The 13830-nt window shown below is 40.1% G+C and overlaps 2 protein-coding genes across 8 annotated transcripts in view; one reads left to right on the top strand and one right to left on the bottom strand.

Annotated features, from left to right (window-relative positions):
• Window positions 1-5301, bottom strand: part of LOC101631807 (transmembrane protease serine 11E) — a 68656-nt gene extending 63355 nt beyond the window's left edge. The window contains exon 1 of the mRNA XM_004681459.1: window positions 5252-5301. Coding sequence (XP_004681516.1) covers window positions 5252-5301 — 50 coding nt within the window. The remainder of the gene's footprint in view (window positions 1-5251) is intronic.
• An 8045-nt stretch (window positions 5302-13346) lies between these two features.
• The window catches only part of YTHDC1 (YTH domain containing 1), a 38737-nt gene continuing 38253 nt past the window's right edge, over window positions 13347-13830 (top strand). For 6 of the 7 annotated variants that reach the window (XM_012724227.1, XM_004681255.2, XM_012724225.1 and 3 more), the window contains exon 1: window positions 13359-13722. In XM_012724227.1, the coding sequence (XP_012579681.1) occupies window positions 13695-13722 (28 nt within the window). In that variant the 5' untranslated portion in view covers window positions 13359-13694. Of the gene's footprint in view, window positions 13723-13830 lie in introns of all 7 variants that reach the window. The other variant, XM_004681257.1, reaches the window with a different exon arrangement.

Below are 13830 nucleotides of genomic sequence, written 5' to 3'. Positions count from 1 at the left end.
ATGAAGTACACTGCTGAGGGGAGCAGCGGGCGGGTCAGGAGAGGTCTGCCACGCCATGTGGTCACCTCCGGGGCAGGCGGGGAATTGAACTCATGCGGAAGCGGCTTTAGCTTTTCAGTGTTGTGCTTTAACCCGCTGCGCCACCAGGGAGGGCCAACAATACCCCATTTTTAAAAAATATTTATTTATGCATACAGAACTGGAATATAGGCCAGAGGTGCAGGGGCAGTGAGAGGATTCACCAGATACAGAGTAGAAAGCAGAACAGGCTGACTGATGAAGTACACTGCTGAAGGGAGCAGCATGTGGGTCAGGAGAAGTCTGCCAGGCCATGTGGATCTCCTCCAGGGCAGGCGATCGAACTCATGCTGAAGTGGCTTAAGCTTCTTTGTGCTGCGCTTTAACCGGCTGCAGCTGCGCCACCAGGGAGGGCCCTGAGGTAATTAAAGTCTTATAAGTCTGTAGGGTCTTGATTGATTTCAACATGAAATAATTTACATGCCAAGAGTCACATCTCAGGAAGTTCTCTTTTGATCATCTTGGGGTGGGGCTATCCTTTACTGCATAACAAATGACTGCACAACTCAATAACTTAGCACAACTCTCTCAAGGATGTGTTAAACAGCTGCCGGCTCTGCAAAGATTTATTGTTTTTGGTTCACTCTGCAACTTGGTTGAGGTGTGCAGTGATGGAACATTATCCTTTAGATTAAAATCTATATTACTTTTCTTAATAGGTTCTGTGTTTTAAATAACCTTTTCAAATATAAGGGGGAAAATGACACAGAATATTTACAGCGTAATAACCCCAGTGAAAAACCTTGCAAGCTGACTCATCAGGAAATTATCTTAACTAAGATCTGATTCTTTTCTCTTTATTGTAACTTAATATCCCTTACATTTCTTAATTTCGAAAGATCTCTAATATGGATTTTTATATGAGGTTTTATTTATTTATTTTTGCATAGAAGACCTGGGGTATAGGCCAGAGGAGCAGCAGGTGAGAGGATTCACCAGAAATAGAATGGGAAGCAGAACAGGTAACTCTGAGGGGATATAAATGCAGCTAAGGGGAGCAGCTGGCAAGACAGGAGAGATCTGCTGTACCTTTTGTGGGTTAGTACCCAGGCTGGGGAGACAACTCAAGCCTTCACAATGATAGTGATGAGACTTAACCCCTAGGCCACCAAGGAGGTCCCAACTGTCTTAATTTCTCAGGGGTATAGCATGACACAAAATTTGTCAGTAAGAAAAAATTTGTTTCAGAAAATTGCATGGTCAGGTGCTACTTTGCTAGTATGCATTACCATCCCAATTGTTAAAATTTGCAAACAATTCTATACCTATTAGTAAATAGAAAAGCTACCCTAAGCCCAGTGCTAGTGTCTTCCTGCTGCCCATCCTACTCCAAATGTATTCATATCTCCATGTGAAGGTAACAGCAGAGGCCTCCCAGAACCTTCTGCAGGATTTTGACTGGTTTCATTTTATATCAGAGTTCAACAGAACAGTGGTGAGGTTTATTTGATACCATGATATTTATTGTTATCTTTAAATGTTTGGCTTTAGCACTCAGTTGTCAAACTATTTAAGAACTTGCTTACAATTAGCCTATCTTGCCACTAGATGGAGAATGAAGACTGCTTACAGTCTTCAGGTCAACATAGCCTTTAATGATGGCCACTTAAGTATACTGCATGTGCATGGGACTTGTTCTTAATCTCATCATGCAATGTAAATTAACATTGTGATTTCAAAGGTGAACTTAGAACAAAGTTTTCTCAGTCTAAATCACAAATTAAAATAAAGTAAGCTTTCACTTTAATGCCTCCTCTAAATCTCCTATTCTTATTTTGAAGGGAAAGGATCTTTAACTCCAGGAACAAGTCAAAAAATTCACCATTTTAGTTTAGATGCTGAACATGCTGCCTACTATAACAAAAAGCTGTGGCAACTGTTGTCCTGGTAGGCTAAGGACTCCTGGGAAACTCAACCTACTTCATTCATTCTGGGAAGGCGGGAAAAATACAGAATGAAATCAGGGGAGAGACTACATCAACAGATTCCAGCAGCTGAAATGAGAACTTTGTATTTGAACCCGCCTGACTTACCAGAGCTCTTACTTTCAGAGCTCTTTCTTACAGAGCTTATTTTCTTCCATGACTCCTTTGATTGGCAAGACATTCAGAGGCTGGGTTAGTAAATAGTAAAGCTACCCTAAGTAACTATAACCCTTAGAAAACTATAAGTAACTATAACCCTTAGAGAACTATACTGATAGATATTCAGATGCTTACAATTCAGGTCTAGCTTTTGCATCTTAATTCAGATGTCTTCATTATAATCAAGCTATATAAATGTACTTTTAAATTAATGTCTATAGGTTTCAATTCAATTCAATTTTGGAAACAGCTAAAGAAGAGTTTCCTTAGAATTTACTAGAGGATTGCATCCCTGCCAATACAAGATTATAGTAAGAGTTCTCTAGATTGTGAAGATATTGATTTAACCAGTAGTAATTATGCATGTATGAGAACAACCATGTAAAGTTTCCCACCATTCGAGATAATGTATAAATGCATTGTTGAGAAATGGTGTAGAAATAAGTAGAGTTGATTATAATTCCTCACCTATAAGATTTAAAATGTTTAAACTCACTAGCAAAAGAAATTCAGTTATTTCAACTAATGTGTCTTTTGTTTTTTAAAAGCACAAGGGCGTTAATCATGACAGACTAGGGAAAAGAATATAAACTGCTTTTAAGTTTTCAAGAGGACAATTTTGCAATAATTATGAAAAATTTAAACATCCACTATTTGACTCAGTGCCCTCCTCTAGGAATTTATTTCACTTATATGCCATAGAGAAAAATATATAACAATTTAAAAACCTAATACTCGATAAACAGATATATAAGTTGGTTTACTTCCATTCTAGTCTACTACTAATCTTTCTGTGCCTTGAGACTGGAAAGTGAAAACTACATTTCCCAGGAGCCCTTGCTAGTGGGAGTGCGGAAGGGTTTGAGTGCCGTTGGAAGAGTGCGTGGTCGGCAGTGGACAAAGTACCCTCTCCAGCGTGTTTTTGTTGTTCTGCTGCAGCGAACTGAAGCAAGCACAGCGTGTTTCCGCCTCTCGACCTCTTGGTTTGAAGACCTCTTTAAAGTAGTGCCGACTTTCGCAGGCTTTTAGGATTAAGCGGTGTGATTTTGGCTTTTGGAAATTCTACCCGGAATCTCGCCTAGTGCTAATGAATTCCGTTCTGCTTCAACTAGAAAGTACGGTATACAGCCGACCCATGTGCAATACGAGGGAATATCACACATCGATGCATAAGTCACATTGTCATAACTAATACGTGATATCAGAGTAAATTCTGAACTTTTTTTTTACTGGTTCAGTTTATTTTTTTCTGATTTAAAACTTACTAGCTATTAATTACATCAGAAACTTTAAAGGATCTCTATGTCTTTTAAAGCAAACACACGTGAGTAGTTGAACTTTGTTGTAGGCAAAATTTTTAATTGTTTTTTTAATAGAAAACAAAATACTTTGCTTTTACTTTTTTTTTTAAGATTTATTTTATTTATGCATCCAAGAACTGGGTTAAAGGCCAGAGAGGTTCAGGGAGTGAGAGAATTCATATAATACCAGCAATAACAATAATTATCACTTCCCTGTTTTTGAGCACTTAACTGCTATGTGCCAAATACTACACGTGCTTTCTTGCTAAATCTGCACAGTAACTCTCTGGGTAGGTAATCTGATTCTCTTGTATAGACCAGGACACACAGTAAATAGTTAAACATGACCACAATAACTCCATCCACAATTTGACCAAAAGTTTATAAGTGGTAGAATCTGGTTTGGATCAGAGAGTCAGAGTCCAGAGTTCTTAAAAAGAAATAAATATTTGTTTGTCCTTTAAACTATTTTATTTATTTTTTGCATCGAAGAGCTTGGGTTTATACCAGAGGTGTGGGGAGGGGAGCGGTTGAAAGTATTCACCAGCCTGAGTGAAGAACCGGGCGGACAGATTTACTGACATCCACCGCTAAGGGGAGCTGCAGCGGAGACCCGAGAGTTCTGCTGCACCCTAAGTAGGTAGCTCCCAGGCCAAATCTAACTCAGCCCTAGCAGTGACAGCACTGAGAGTTAACCTCTAGGCCACCAGGGAGGGCCGGAAGATAAATATTTGTAGTAGGCCTGACCACAACCAAATTACTATATACATAGAGGTTGATAGATTATCATTTAAAAATATAACTCTGGGCCAGCAAACCTCTCCTGTCATTCCCCTAAGTAGTATATTTCTGTCAGTTCACCTGTTCTGTTCTCTCCACACCCCACACCCCCATGAATCCTATCACCCCTCCTCCCACCCCCATCTCTGGCCTGTAGGCCAGTTCTTCTATGTATAAATAAATAAATCTTTATATATATATATATATATATATATATATACACATATACATATATATAATTCCAGTCATGTCATTCCAATGAACCACTTGAGATGACTTAAAGAGCAGAGTTCCAAGCCAATAACAACTCCCTGAATCTCTAGGTTTAAGATTGAAATCTGCATTTTCAATAAAGATTTTTCATTTAAAAAAGATTTTGCATTCATGCATACAATAACTGCAGTATAGGCTAGAGGTATGGGAGGTGAGAGGATTCACCAGAGATAGAGTGGGGAGCAGAACAGCTTAGATCTATGAAGTACACTGCTGAGAGGAGCAGGGGGCTGGTAGGAGAAGTCAGCCACACCATGTGGGTCACCTCTGGGGCTGGGGGTCGAACTTGTTTATGACTGTGGACAGCTTCATAGTGTTGTGCTACAATATAGGTTTTTATGAATCTTACATATAGGATAGTTGAGGATTCCAGATCGAAAGGATCAAGTTCAGACTCCTTATTTGGTATAAAAACCAATGTCTTAGGCAGTGCATGCCATGCAAAAAGACATTTAATAAAAAAAAAAAAAACTTGTGGGGAGGTAAAAAAAAAAACAAGGAAACAGGGAGGGGAGGAGGTAAAGATCAGTCCTGCTACTTAAGTGTTGGATAAAATTAAAACTTAAGATGAAGATAAGAAGATAGACTAGATACCATACAGAAGTTGCCCTGGTCTTCCTTGGGTAGGAAGTGTAACCTCCAATCTGCTTTCTTTATTTCTCCAAAAGGTCAGGTAGCTTTTGGAAAATACATGCAATCATTAATTGTAAATTTAACTATGCAGGTTTAAAATACCTTTCATTTTCATTCCTCTTCATTACATCTTCCTCTACTTGCACTGGCATGTGAACTGGTTGCTCTGGTCAAATGAGTCAGTTTAGATAGAAGCATTAATTTACAGAAGCACAGTTTATATAAAGGTGCTTCACAGGCATGCATAGTCACCTGTTATAAAAGTAGCGGTTGCACATCAATGTTCCAGTGAGTCCACAAAATTGCTAAAATACTCCCAGGAATTTGGCCTACAAGTACTTCAAAAAATCAGTCATGACATCTTCCCCACTTAAAACCCCTGGCAACCACTGATTTTTTTTTTATTACTATTTACATAGTTTTGCCTTTTCCAGAATGCAATAAGTTTTTCAAGATTTTTTTTTTCTATTTAGTGTTCCTTCATGTCTTTTCATGACTTAACAGCTAATTGTTTTTTATAATGCTGACTTGTGATTCCACTGTCTGGATGTTCCACAGTTTATCCATTCACTTACTGCAGAATATCTGAGTTGTTTGTACATTTTGGCAATTGTGCAGGTGTTTTGTGTGGACATGAGCTCCTTTGAGAAAATATCAAGGAGTATGATTGCTAAATTAAAGAGTAAAATTATGTTTAGTTTTGTAAGAAACCACCAAGCTACACAGTGGCTCTGCCATTTTGTGTTGCCATCAATGTTAAAAGATAAGCTGAGGCATTTTAAAATGTTTAAGAGTTTATTTGAGCAAAAATTAAGTCAAGTTGGATAGTATCAAACCGGAAGTAGTTAGGAGAATTTGATTCATAGGAGCTAGGTGACAGACACTTAACGTTGTCAACAGATTCCTGGGAACTTCAACTTAAGCAAATTGAAGAAAGCAGATACTTAAACAATGACCTTTTTGTTTAACCTCACTTGGGATTATTTTTTTCTCATCAAGGTTATAATGAAACATTTGAGTGCTATTTGTATAGAAAGAGTAAAGAAACAAAGCAAGGAAATTATTTATTGGCTATAACTTAAAGCCTAACTGGCCATTTGGAATTGTTACCTGGGTATTTTGAAATGGTAACCTGGAGAAATTTATTAGTTTAAATTTCGGTTTCCTATGGCCATTAGAGCCACCTCTGTCGAATGACCTCCTTATGTAATGAATTTAACAAGAGGTAAAGTTATATGTCCAAGCATAAGGGTAAGATACAGGCAGTTTTCAGGAAGAACGGTGGCTAAAATTAGTATATTACATACTACACCCAAGAGGTAGATTTTCTTATTGCTTTCCTCTCTGCATTTCGTCATTCTTCTTTACTGGAAGATCAAGCTAATCTGCTGCATAGTTCACATTATAATGAAAAAATAATTAGCTAAACTTATTAGATATAATTTCAGCCACATGGAAAAAATAATTCCTGGTCTGATTCCATTGCTAAATTCTGAGAGAAGTGACATGGGACTTATTCTTACCCCTGTTTTACTCTCATCACCAGGGTTAGGAGACGCTTGGCTTTATACAACTATGACTACCAGAATTTATATATCCAAGGGGCAAATAAGGGCAGTGGTATTCTGGAGCTGACTCATAATGACTTACAGAACCCAATAGTTAGAATTTTCAGAAATGTTGCCAACTGGTTACTAAAAATAGATTGTTAGAAATCAGGCTTCAGAAAATGATAAGTGAATTATTAGAGATGAAATAAGAAATTTGAAAACTTACCACTCCCTAATTCTTGCAACTAAAATGTATTATTTTCTGTGTTTTCGAGGGTATTTATTTATACATATCACATCTATGTGCTAAAAATGTAATATTGTATATTACTGCAAAGCTCTGTTCAGTGACAATGATATTGGCAACTTGAAATCAGTCATGATGAGAATATTTATACCACAAAACTGGCAAACAAAAGGTTTTACCTTTTGGGAAGCTTATTGTTAAATCTTTACCAGCTCACCACTGGTTATAAGACTCAAAGTACCCTTGGGCCTCCTTGGTAGCCCAGGAGTTAAAGTCAGTACTATCAAGCTATCAGAAGCTACTGCTACATGAGTTCGATCCCCCACCAGGGAGATTACACACATGATTAAGCATGTGCTAGGATGCTCCAAAACACGAGAGCAAGACCTTGCCTGTCCTGCCCGCTGTTCGCTCTCAGCAGGGTATTTCAGTGGATCTGCCTGTTCTGCTCCCCACTCTGTCACTGGTGAATACTCTCACCCATCCAACCCCCTGTACCTCTGGCCTACACCCCAGTTCTTGTATGCATAAATAAATATATAAATCTTAAAAAGAAGCTCCTCCCAAGTACCTATAACAAAAGTAATTGTATACAATTGTTTCTTCTTCTAGTTTTGACATTCTACTAAATTATAAGATAGCTTGAGTATAAACTGTAATTGGAATTGGTTATTGTGATAAAAGCTGAATTGTGCATGAAACTTCAAAAACATACACATACAATGGAATTACTAATGGGAGAATTCATTCTTTGTTTGATTGATATATTTTTCTGCTCTTACCAGGAGTGGCAGTGAAGAATGTAGGTTAAAAGTGCACAGACACTGAAATCAGAAAATCTATTAGTTTTCAAGATAGTAATCTGTAAAGTGAGGATTAAATAGGAGTGCCTTTACAAAGCACTTTTCACAGTGTTTGGTCCTTCATAATGACTCAGTAAATATTAAATGGGGGCCTCCCTGGTGGTGCAAGAGGTTTAGTCTCAGTTCCATGAAACTTTTGGCAGCCACTACAGCATGAGTTTAATCCCAGGCCAGGGAGTTGACCTACATGATGCAGCAGACCTTTCCTATCTTGCCTGCTGCTCCCCTCAGCAGTGTATTTCAGCTCGCCACTCTGTTTCTGCTGATTCCTCTCACATCCCCTTAACTCAGGCCCACAACCCTGCTCTGATATATAAAAATAAAATAAAGTAAATCTCTTGAAAAAGTTTTGTTGGCTTAATAGCAATTCCTGAAAACACCTCTTAGATATGGAAATTTCTTCTTCTTTTTATTTATTTATTTGTTAAATATTTGTTTATTTATGCATACAAGAGCTGGCATTTAGGCCAGAGATGCAGGAAGAAAGAGGAGTCACCAGATAGAATGGGGAACAGAACTGGCAGGTCTACTTTGGCTGATCTGCACTCAGGTCTACACTGCTGGGGGAGTAGTAGCGGAGACAGGAGAGGTCTGCTGTACCCTGTGGGCCATTTCCCTGGCTGGGGATTGGAGTTGTGCTGCAGTGGCTGCCTATAGCATGATAGCCCTGTGTCTTTTTTTTTTTTTCTTTTAAAGATTTATTTATTTGTGCATACAGAACTGGGATATAGGACAGAGATGCAGGGATTCACCAGAGATACAGTGGGGAGCAGAACAGGCCAACTGATGAAGTACGCTGCTGAGGGGAGCAGCGGGGCGGGTCAGGAGAGGTCTGCTGCGCCATGTGGTCACCTCCAGGGCAGGTGAACTCATGAGGAAGTGGCTTTAGCTTCTTAGTGTTGTGCTTTAACCTGCTGCACCACCAGGTCCCATTGCCCTGTGTCTTTAACCCCTGTGCCACCAGGGAGACCTTCTTTTTTTTATTTTTTAAAGTTTTATTTTACTTATTTATGTATACAGGAACTGAGGTGTAGGCCGAGTGTGGGGTGGGGGGGGTGAGGACTCACCAGAGATAGAGTGGGGTGCAGAAGAGGCAGATAGAGACAGGAGAAATCTGCTGTGCCTTCTGGGTCACCTCCCTGGCAGGGAATCAAACTCATGGTGAAGTGGCTGCAGATAGCTTCATAGTGCTGCATCTTAACTGCTTGGGCTACCAGTGTTAAATATTTCTACCCAGGCACATAATAATATCTGATTTTTTTGTCCTATTAATTAGCAGCAATTAATAGCCATTGCCTTGATCTGTTTCAGCAATGATTAGAAAATGAAGTCAGGGCCTCCCTGGTGGTGTAGGGGGTTAATTTCAGCACTGTCACCACTGTGGTCTGGGTTAGCTCCTGGCCAGGGATGCTAATCCACACATAGCACAGCAGACCTCTCTTATTTCCCCTGCTGCTCCCCTCAGAAATGATAATGTCCTAGTTATAGCATTTCTTCATTCTGGTCATTTATTAGCTATATTTTCATAAAGACAAACTTTGCTTCACTGTTTACTTGCATGGCAATCGAGATACAGTACTGATTGGAAAGCCAAGAAACATGATATCCACTTGTTTAGCAGTTTTGAAAATAATGAGCTGGTTTCTTGGTATTATCTAAAAGATATATCTTTTTAACTATTAAAAATTCATGGATTGAAACTTTTGTGTAAATTTGATGTTTCAATCCAAGGCAATTTTATCTTTATAGATGCTCAAAATGTCTTATATTTGACCAGTATGACCCACAACTCTTTTGAGTCATTTTGTTAGAACCCTGACATTCTTTCACTAGTACTTTCTGGTATGATAAGATGTTTAATTTCATATTCTACATTTAGCTCCCCTATATTAATAGTCTATAATATTCTAGGTTAAATCTTTATTCCTTACTGTATGTACATCACCTTTCTCCTTAGGCAACAGAATTCAACTACCAATTTTTTTTTTCAGAGTTCCCATGCTTCATATTCAATTTAATCAGTATTATTAGTAATGATTCAAAGGGGTAATGAAGGCCAAATCATATTGAAAAGTATGTACTCTTATTAAAGGCATTTAAACTCAAATAAAAGCCCATAAACACTGTGCTAGTTCAAGGAAAGCCTTAGGTCAGCAGGCACTAGTTGCAAACTGGGAATTATATCCTAACTCTGGCTTAATATAATATTGAATATTGTGAAAAATAAATTTCAGATACTTTAGATCTTCTTATGTTTTTCTGAAGAGTGTTTATCACCTGAGACTTGTCTAGACTTAGCTTTATATCTTATAGGTAAGATTTGTGCAAAGTCCATTCCTACCCTCCAGTGGGATCAGACTTGAAATTCTGTTTCTATAGAACTTGTATTCTTTTTATTTTAGGCTAAGTCCTGATTAGGACCATTCTTCTATTATGTGTCCTGTCCTTCAAATACTATCTCAGCTGCTTGCCCTGTCACTCATTATCTGGGGGCTTAGATCCTTAACTACACTAAGGTCTCTCTCCCTCAGAACCTTTTTATGTAAAGTTTTCTGTGTGGAATACTCATCTCCAACTTTTACTAGGTATTACTCTCAACTTCACCTCTTCTGAGAGGACTTTACTAGGTTTTTTTTCTTTTTTTTTTTTTTAACATAAGAAGCCTCCTTCCCCTGCCTTGACAGCCTTATGTTTCTTCGAAGAATTCATTAGCATCATGAATTTGATTATTTATGTCTTATGTCTCTTACAAAAAGTAAACTTGAATTCCTTGAAAAGTCAGATTTATTCATCCATTCATCTCTCTATATATATACATACAAACACATTACACATAAACTTATACAGATATATATAGCTGTAACAATATTTGGAGCAGCATATGAATTAATTGGATAATTGAATAGAACACTATGCAATAGTTTTCGTGATTCATTCTTTTCTTGATTCACTGTTTTTGTTTTTTTTTTAAAGATTTATTTATTCATATGGAACTGGGGTACAGGCCAGAGGTGCAGGGGCAGTGAGAGGATTCACCAGAGACAGAGCGGGGAACAGAACAGGCAGATCGATGAAGTACACTGCTGAGGGGAGCAGCAGGCGGGCCAGGAGAGGTCTGCCACGCCATGTGGCTCTCCTCGGGGCAGGCAGGAATCGAACTCATTCGGAAGTGGCTTTAGCTTCTCAGTGCAGTGCTTTAACCCGCTGCGCCACCAGGGAGGGCCGGATTCACTGTCTTTTAACATAACAGTTGAACACAGCCCATGGATAACTGTGCCACCTAAGACTTTTTTTTACATAAAAATTCCATTCTATCCACTACTTTCGCCCTTTCTCCCTTTCACCTAGATTGAGTCTTTTAGTTCTCAATTATGTTTTAAATTTTCTCTTCTGCAAAGTTTCCTTGACTCTGTTCTGTATCTCCAACAGTCTGAGCATCAAATTTCTAAGGTTCCAGTAATATCCTGAGCATATTTTGCATGAGATGTTATTAACACGTAAGTGGGGTTGGTGCCAGACTACTTCGTTATGTTATGAGACATGTTATGAACTACCTCTTGTGACCTAGGACACATTAATTTTATATTACTTTGCTTTCTCCCCATTATGTAAAATAGAGCTAATAATATAATCTAATGGGTTTTTGGGAGATGAAGTCAGGTCTTGTAGATCAAGTGCTCAGGAAGGTATTTGGCACACAGTAAGAACAGATAATTTAAAATTATTCTTATGTAGTAATTTCCTGTAACTTGTTCCTTTCCTATATTACTTTAAAAAGGTATTTTCAGTCACACTTTTTTTTTTTTAAGAATTCATTTATTTATATGCATACAAGAACTGGGGTATAGGCCAGAGGTGTGGGAGTGAGATAATTCATCAGAGACAAAGTAGGGAGCAGAACAGGCATATTTATTGAAATACACTACTGAGGGGAGCAGCAGGGGGATCAGGAGGTCTGCTGCACCATGTGGGTCACCACCCTGGCTGGGGAACAAACTCATGTTGTAGTGGCTGCTGCAGAGCTTCACAGTGCTGCCCTCTAACTTGTTATATCATCAGGGAGGACCCTACTTTAAAAATTTCTTAGTCAAGAAAATTGTCTTGTTCATTCTTGATTCATACAACTTGATACATGGTTATTTTTTATTTACTGATTTCTCCAGATGTTTTTTCTATTCCCTAAAATTTTTCCACATCTTTTTCCCTTAAAGAGATTTATTTATTCATACACAAGAACTGTGGTGCAGGCCAGAGATGGTGGGGGGAGGAAAGGGGTGCAGGCCAGAGATGGTGGGGGGAGGAAAGTGATGAGGATTTTCCAGAGACAGAATGGGAAAAAGAACAGAAATACACTGCTGAGGGGAGCAACCGAAGAGGTCTGCTGAGCCACGTGGGTCAGCTCCCAGGCCTGGGATCTGACTGCTGACATGCTGCAGTGGTTCAGGATTACTCCATAGTTCTGAGCCTAAACCCCAGGGAGGCCCTTCCCATGGCAACATGTTACAATGACAACATGTCACAATGGCTATGAGAAAAAGACACTCTCTGAACCTGCCATTGGTTTGTTCTTATATCACAATGTTACTTTTTTATTAACACTTACTTATTCATGCATACAAGGGCTGGGATACTGGCCAGAGGGGCAGAGGTCAGAGGAGTCACCAGAGACTGTAGGGAGCCCAGTAGGCTGATAGACGGAAATACACTGCTGAGGGCAGCAGCAGGTGAGACAGGAGAGGTCTGCTGTGTTATGCCTATCAGCTGCTTGGTTGGGATCGAACTCATGTTACTGTGGCTGCCAATAGCTTAATAGCGCTGAGACTCAACCCCTCGTGCCATAGGGAGGACCCCCACAATGTTACTTTTTAGCCTTCAAACTTTCTTTGTAAACTCAGTTAAGTTGCAAAAGAGCAAAACATCACATTTTCACTCCAACGAGGAATGACTTTTATAAAAGTTTCAGAGCCGAGTGACTTTGCTGTATTTATGTAATTTTTTTTAATCATTTCTGTAGTTTCAACTTTTCAACAGTATTTAAATCAACCGGCTTAGACAATTGTTTAACAAATTTGTTACTATGTGAATTACAAAGTTATATTTAAATACAATTCCCAAATGAAGAACAAAACTAGTAGCCTTCGTACTGTCTCCGGATGAGCCTGTGGACACAACGGAAAAGCTTGTCTGGTAAACTGAGCAGAAAGCGGTGGCCACAAAGGGACCTGCCCAAACTTGTCCAAATAAGTCTCAGGTTTCCAAGAAGTAATCAGGAAGGTACAGGAAGCATTTTATCCCGAGGCTTGAACGTAAACGTTTCAGTGAGAAAACTGTGCCACCAGAATGTACGAAGAGCCCCAGGCTGCACAAATCGGGTAATCAGATTACTGTCACTAAACCTTTTTCCAGGGACATCCGGGCTGCGGGGGGCGGGGCGACATGCTGACGTTACGTCACGTTCCCTAGCCCGTCCCTCCTCCCCGCCCCTCTCCGCACTGTGACGTTCCCAGGGAGGAACGAAGCGTAAACAGCGCAGAGCATTTCGGGAGCGGGATTGTTTCACGCAGGAAGCAGGCTCCATTTTAGCGCCGCCCGCCGTCGCCATCTGTTTCCCTTCCCTCCCCCTTACCCCCTCCCGTTCCCAAACCCCAAGGGGAAGGCTGGGCCTAGGCCACCGGGGGCTGGAGTGGACGGAGGGAAGGGGACAAGGGAGAAAGGGAAGAAGAAGGCTGAGTTGAGTCGACAAGGGTGAGTGGTAAAGTCCTTGGTGCGAAGCGCGCAGCCCAGCGGACGGACTGACGGACGTACCCGTGCTACTGCTGCCGCTACTGCGGCGCCCGCGCGAGTCGCGTCGAAGCGGCGGCGGCGGCGGAAACAGGAGACGAGCAATGGCGGCCGACAGCCGGGAGGAGAAAGGTTAGTGCGGGGAAAGGTGACGGGCGGAGGCGGGGCTCTCGGGAGTGGGGTGATACATCCGTGGTCGTCGTTGCGGGGTGGGGGGTTGGGAGGTTAGCCTGCCCCGCA

Source organism: Condylura cristata, unplaced genomic scaffold, assembly GCF_000260355.1.
Source record: "Condylura cristata isolate star-nosed mole 26May11 unplaced genomic scaffold, ConCri1.0 scaffold00012, whole genome shotgun sequence".
Taxonomy (NCBI): domain Eukaryota; kingdom Metazoa; phylum Chordata; class Mammalia; order Eulipotyphla; family Talpidae; genus Condylura; species Condylura cristata.
Note: the sequence above shows the minus strand (reverse complement) of the source record. Positions and strands in the feature narration are given on the sequence as shown.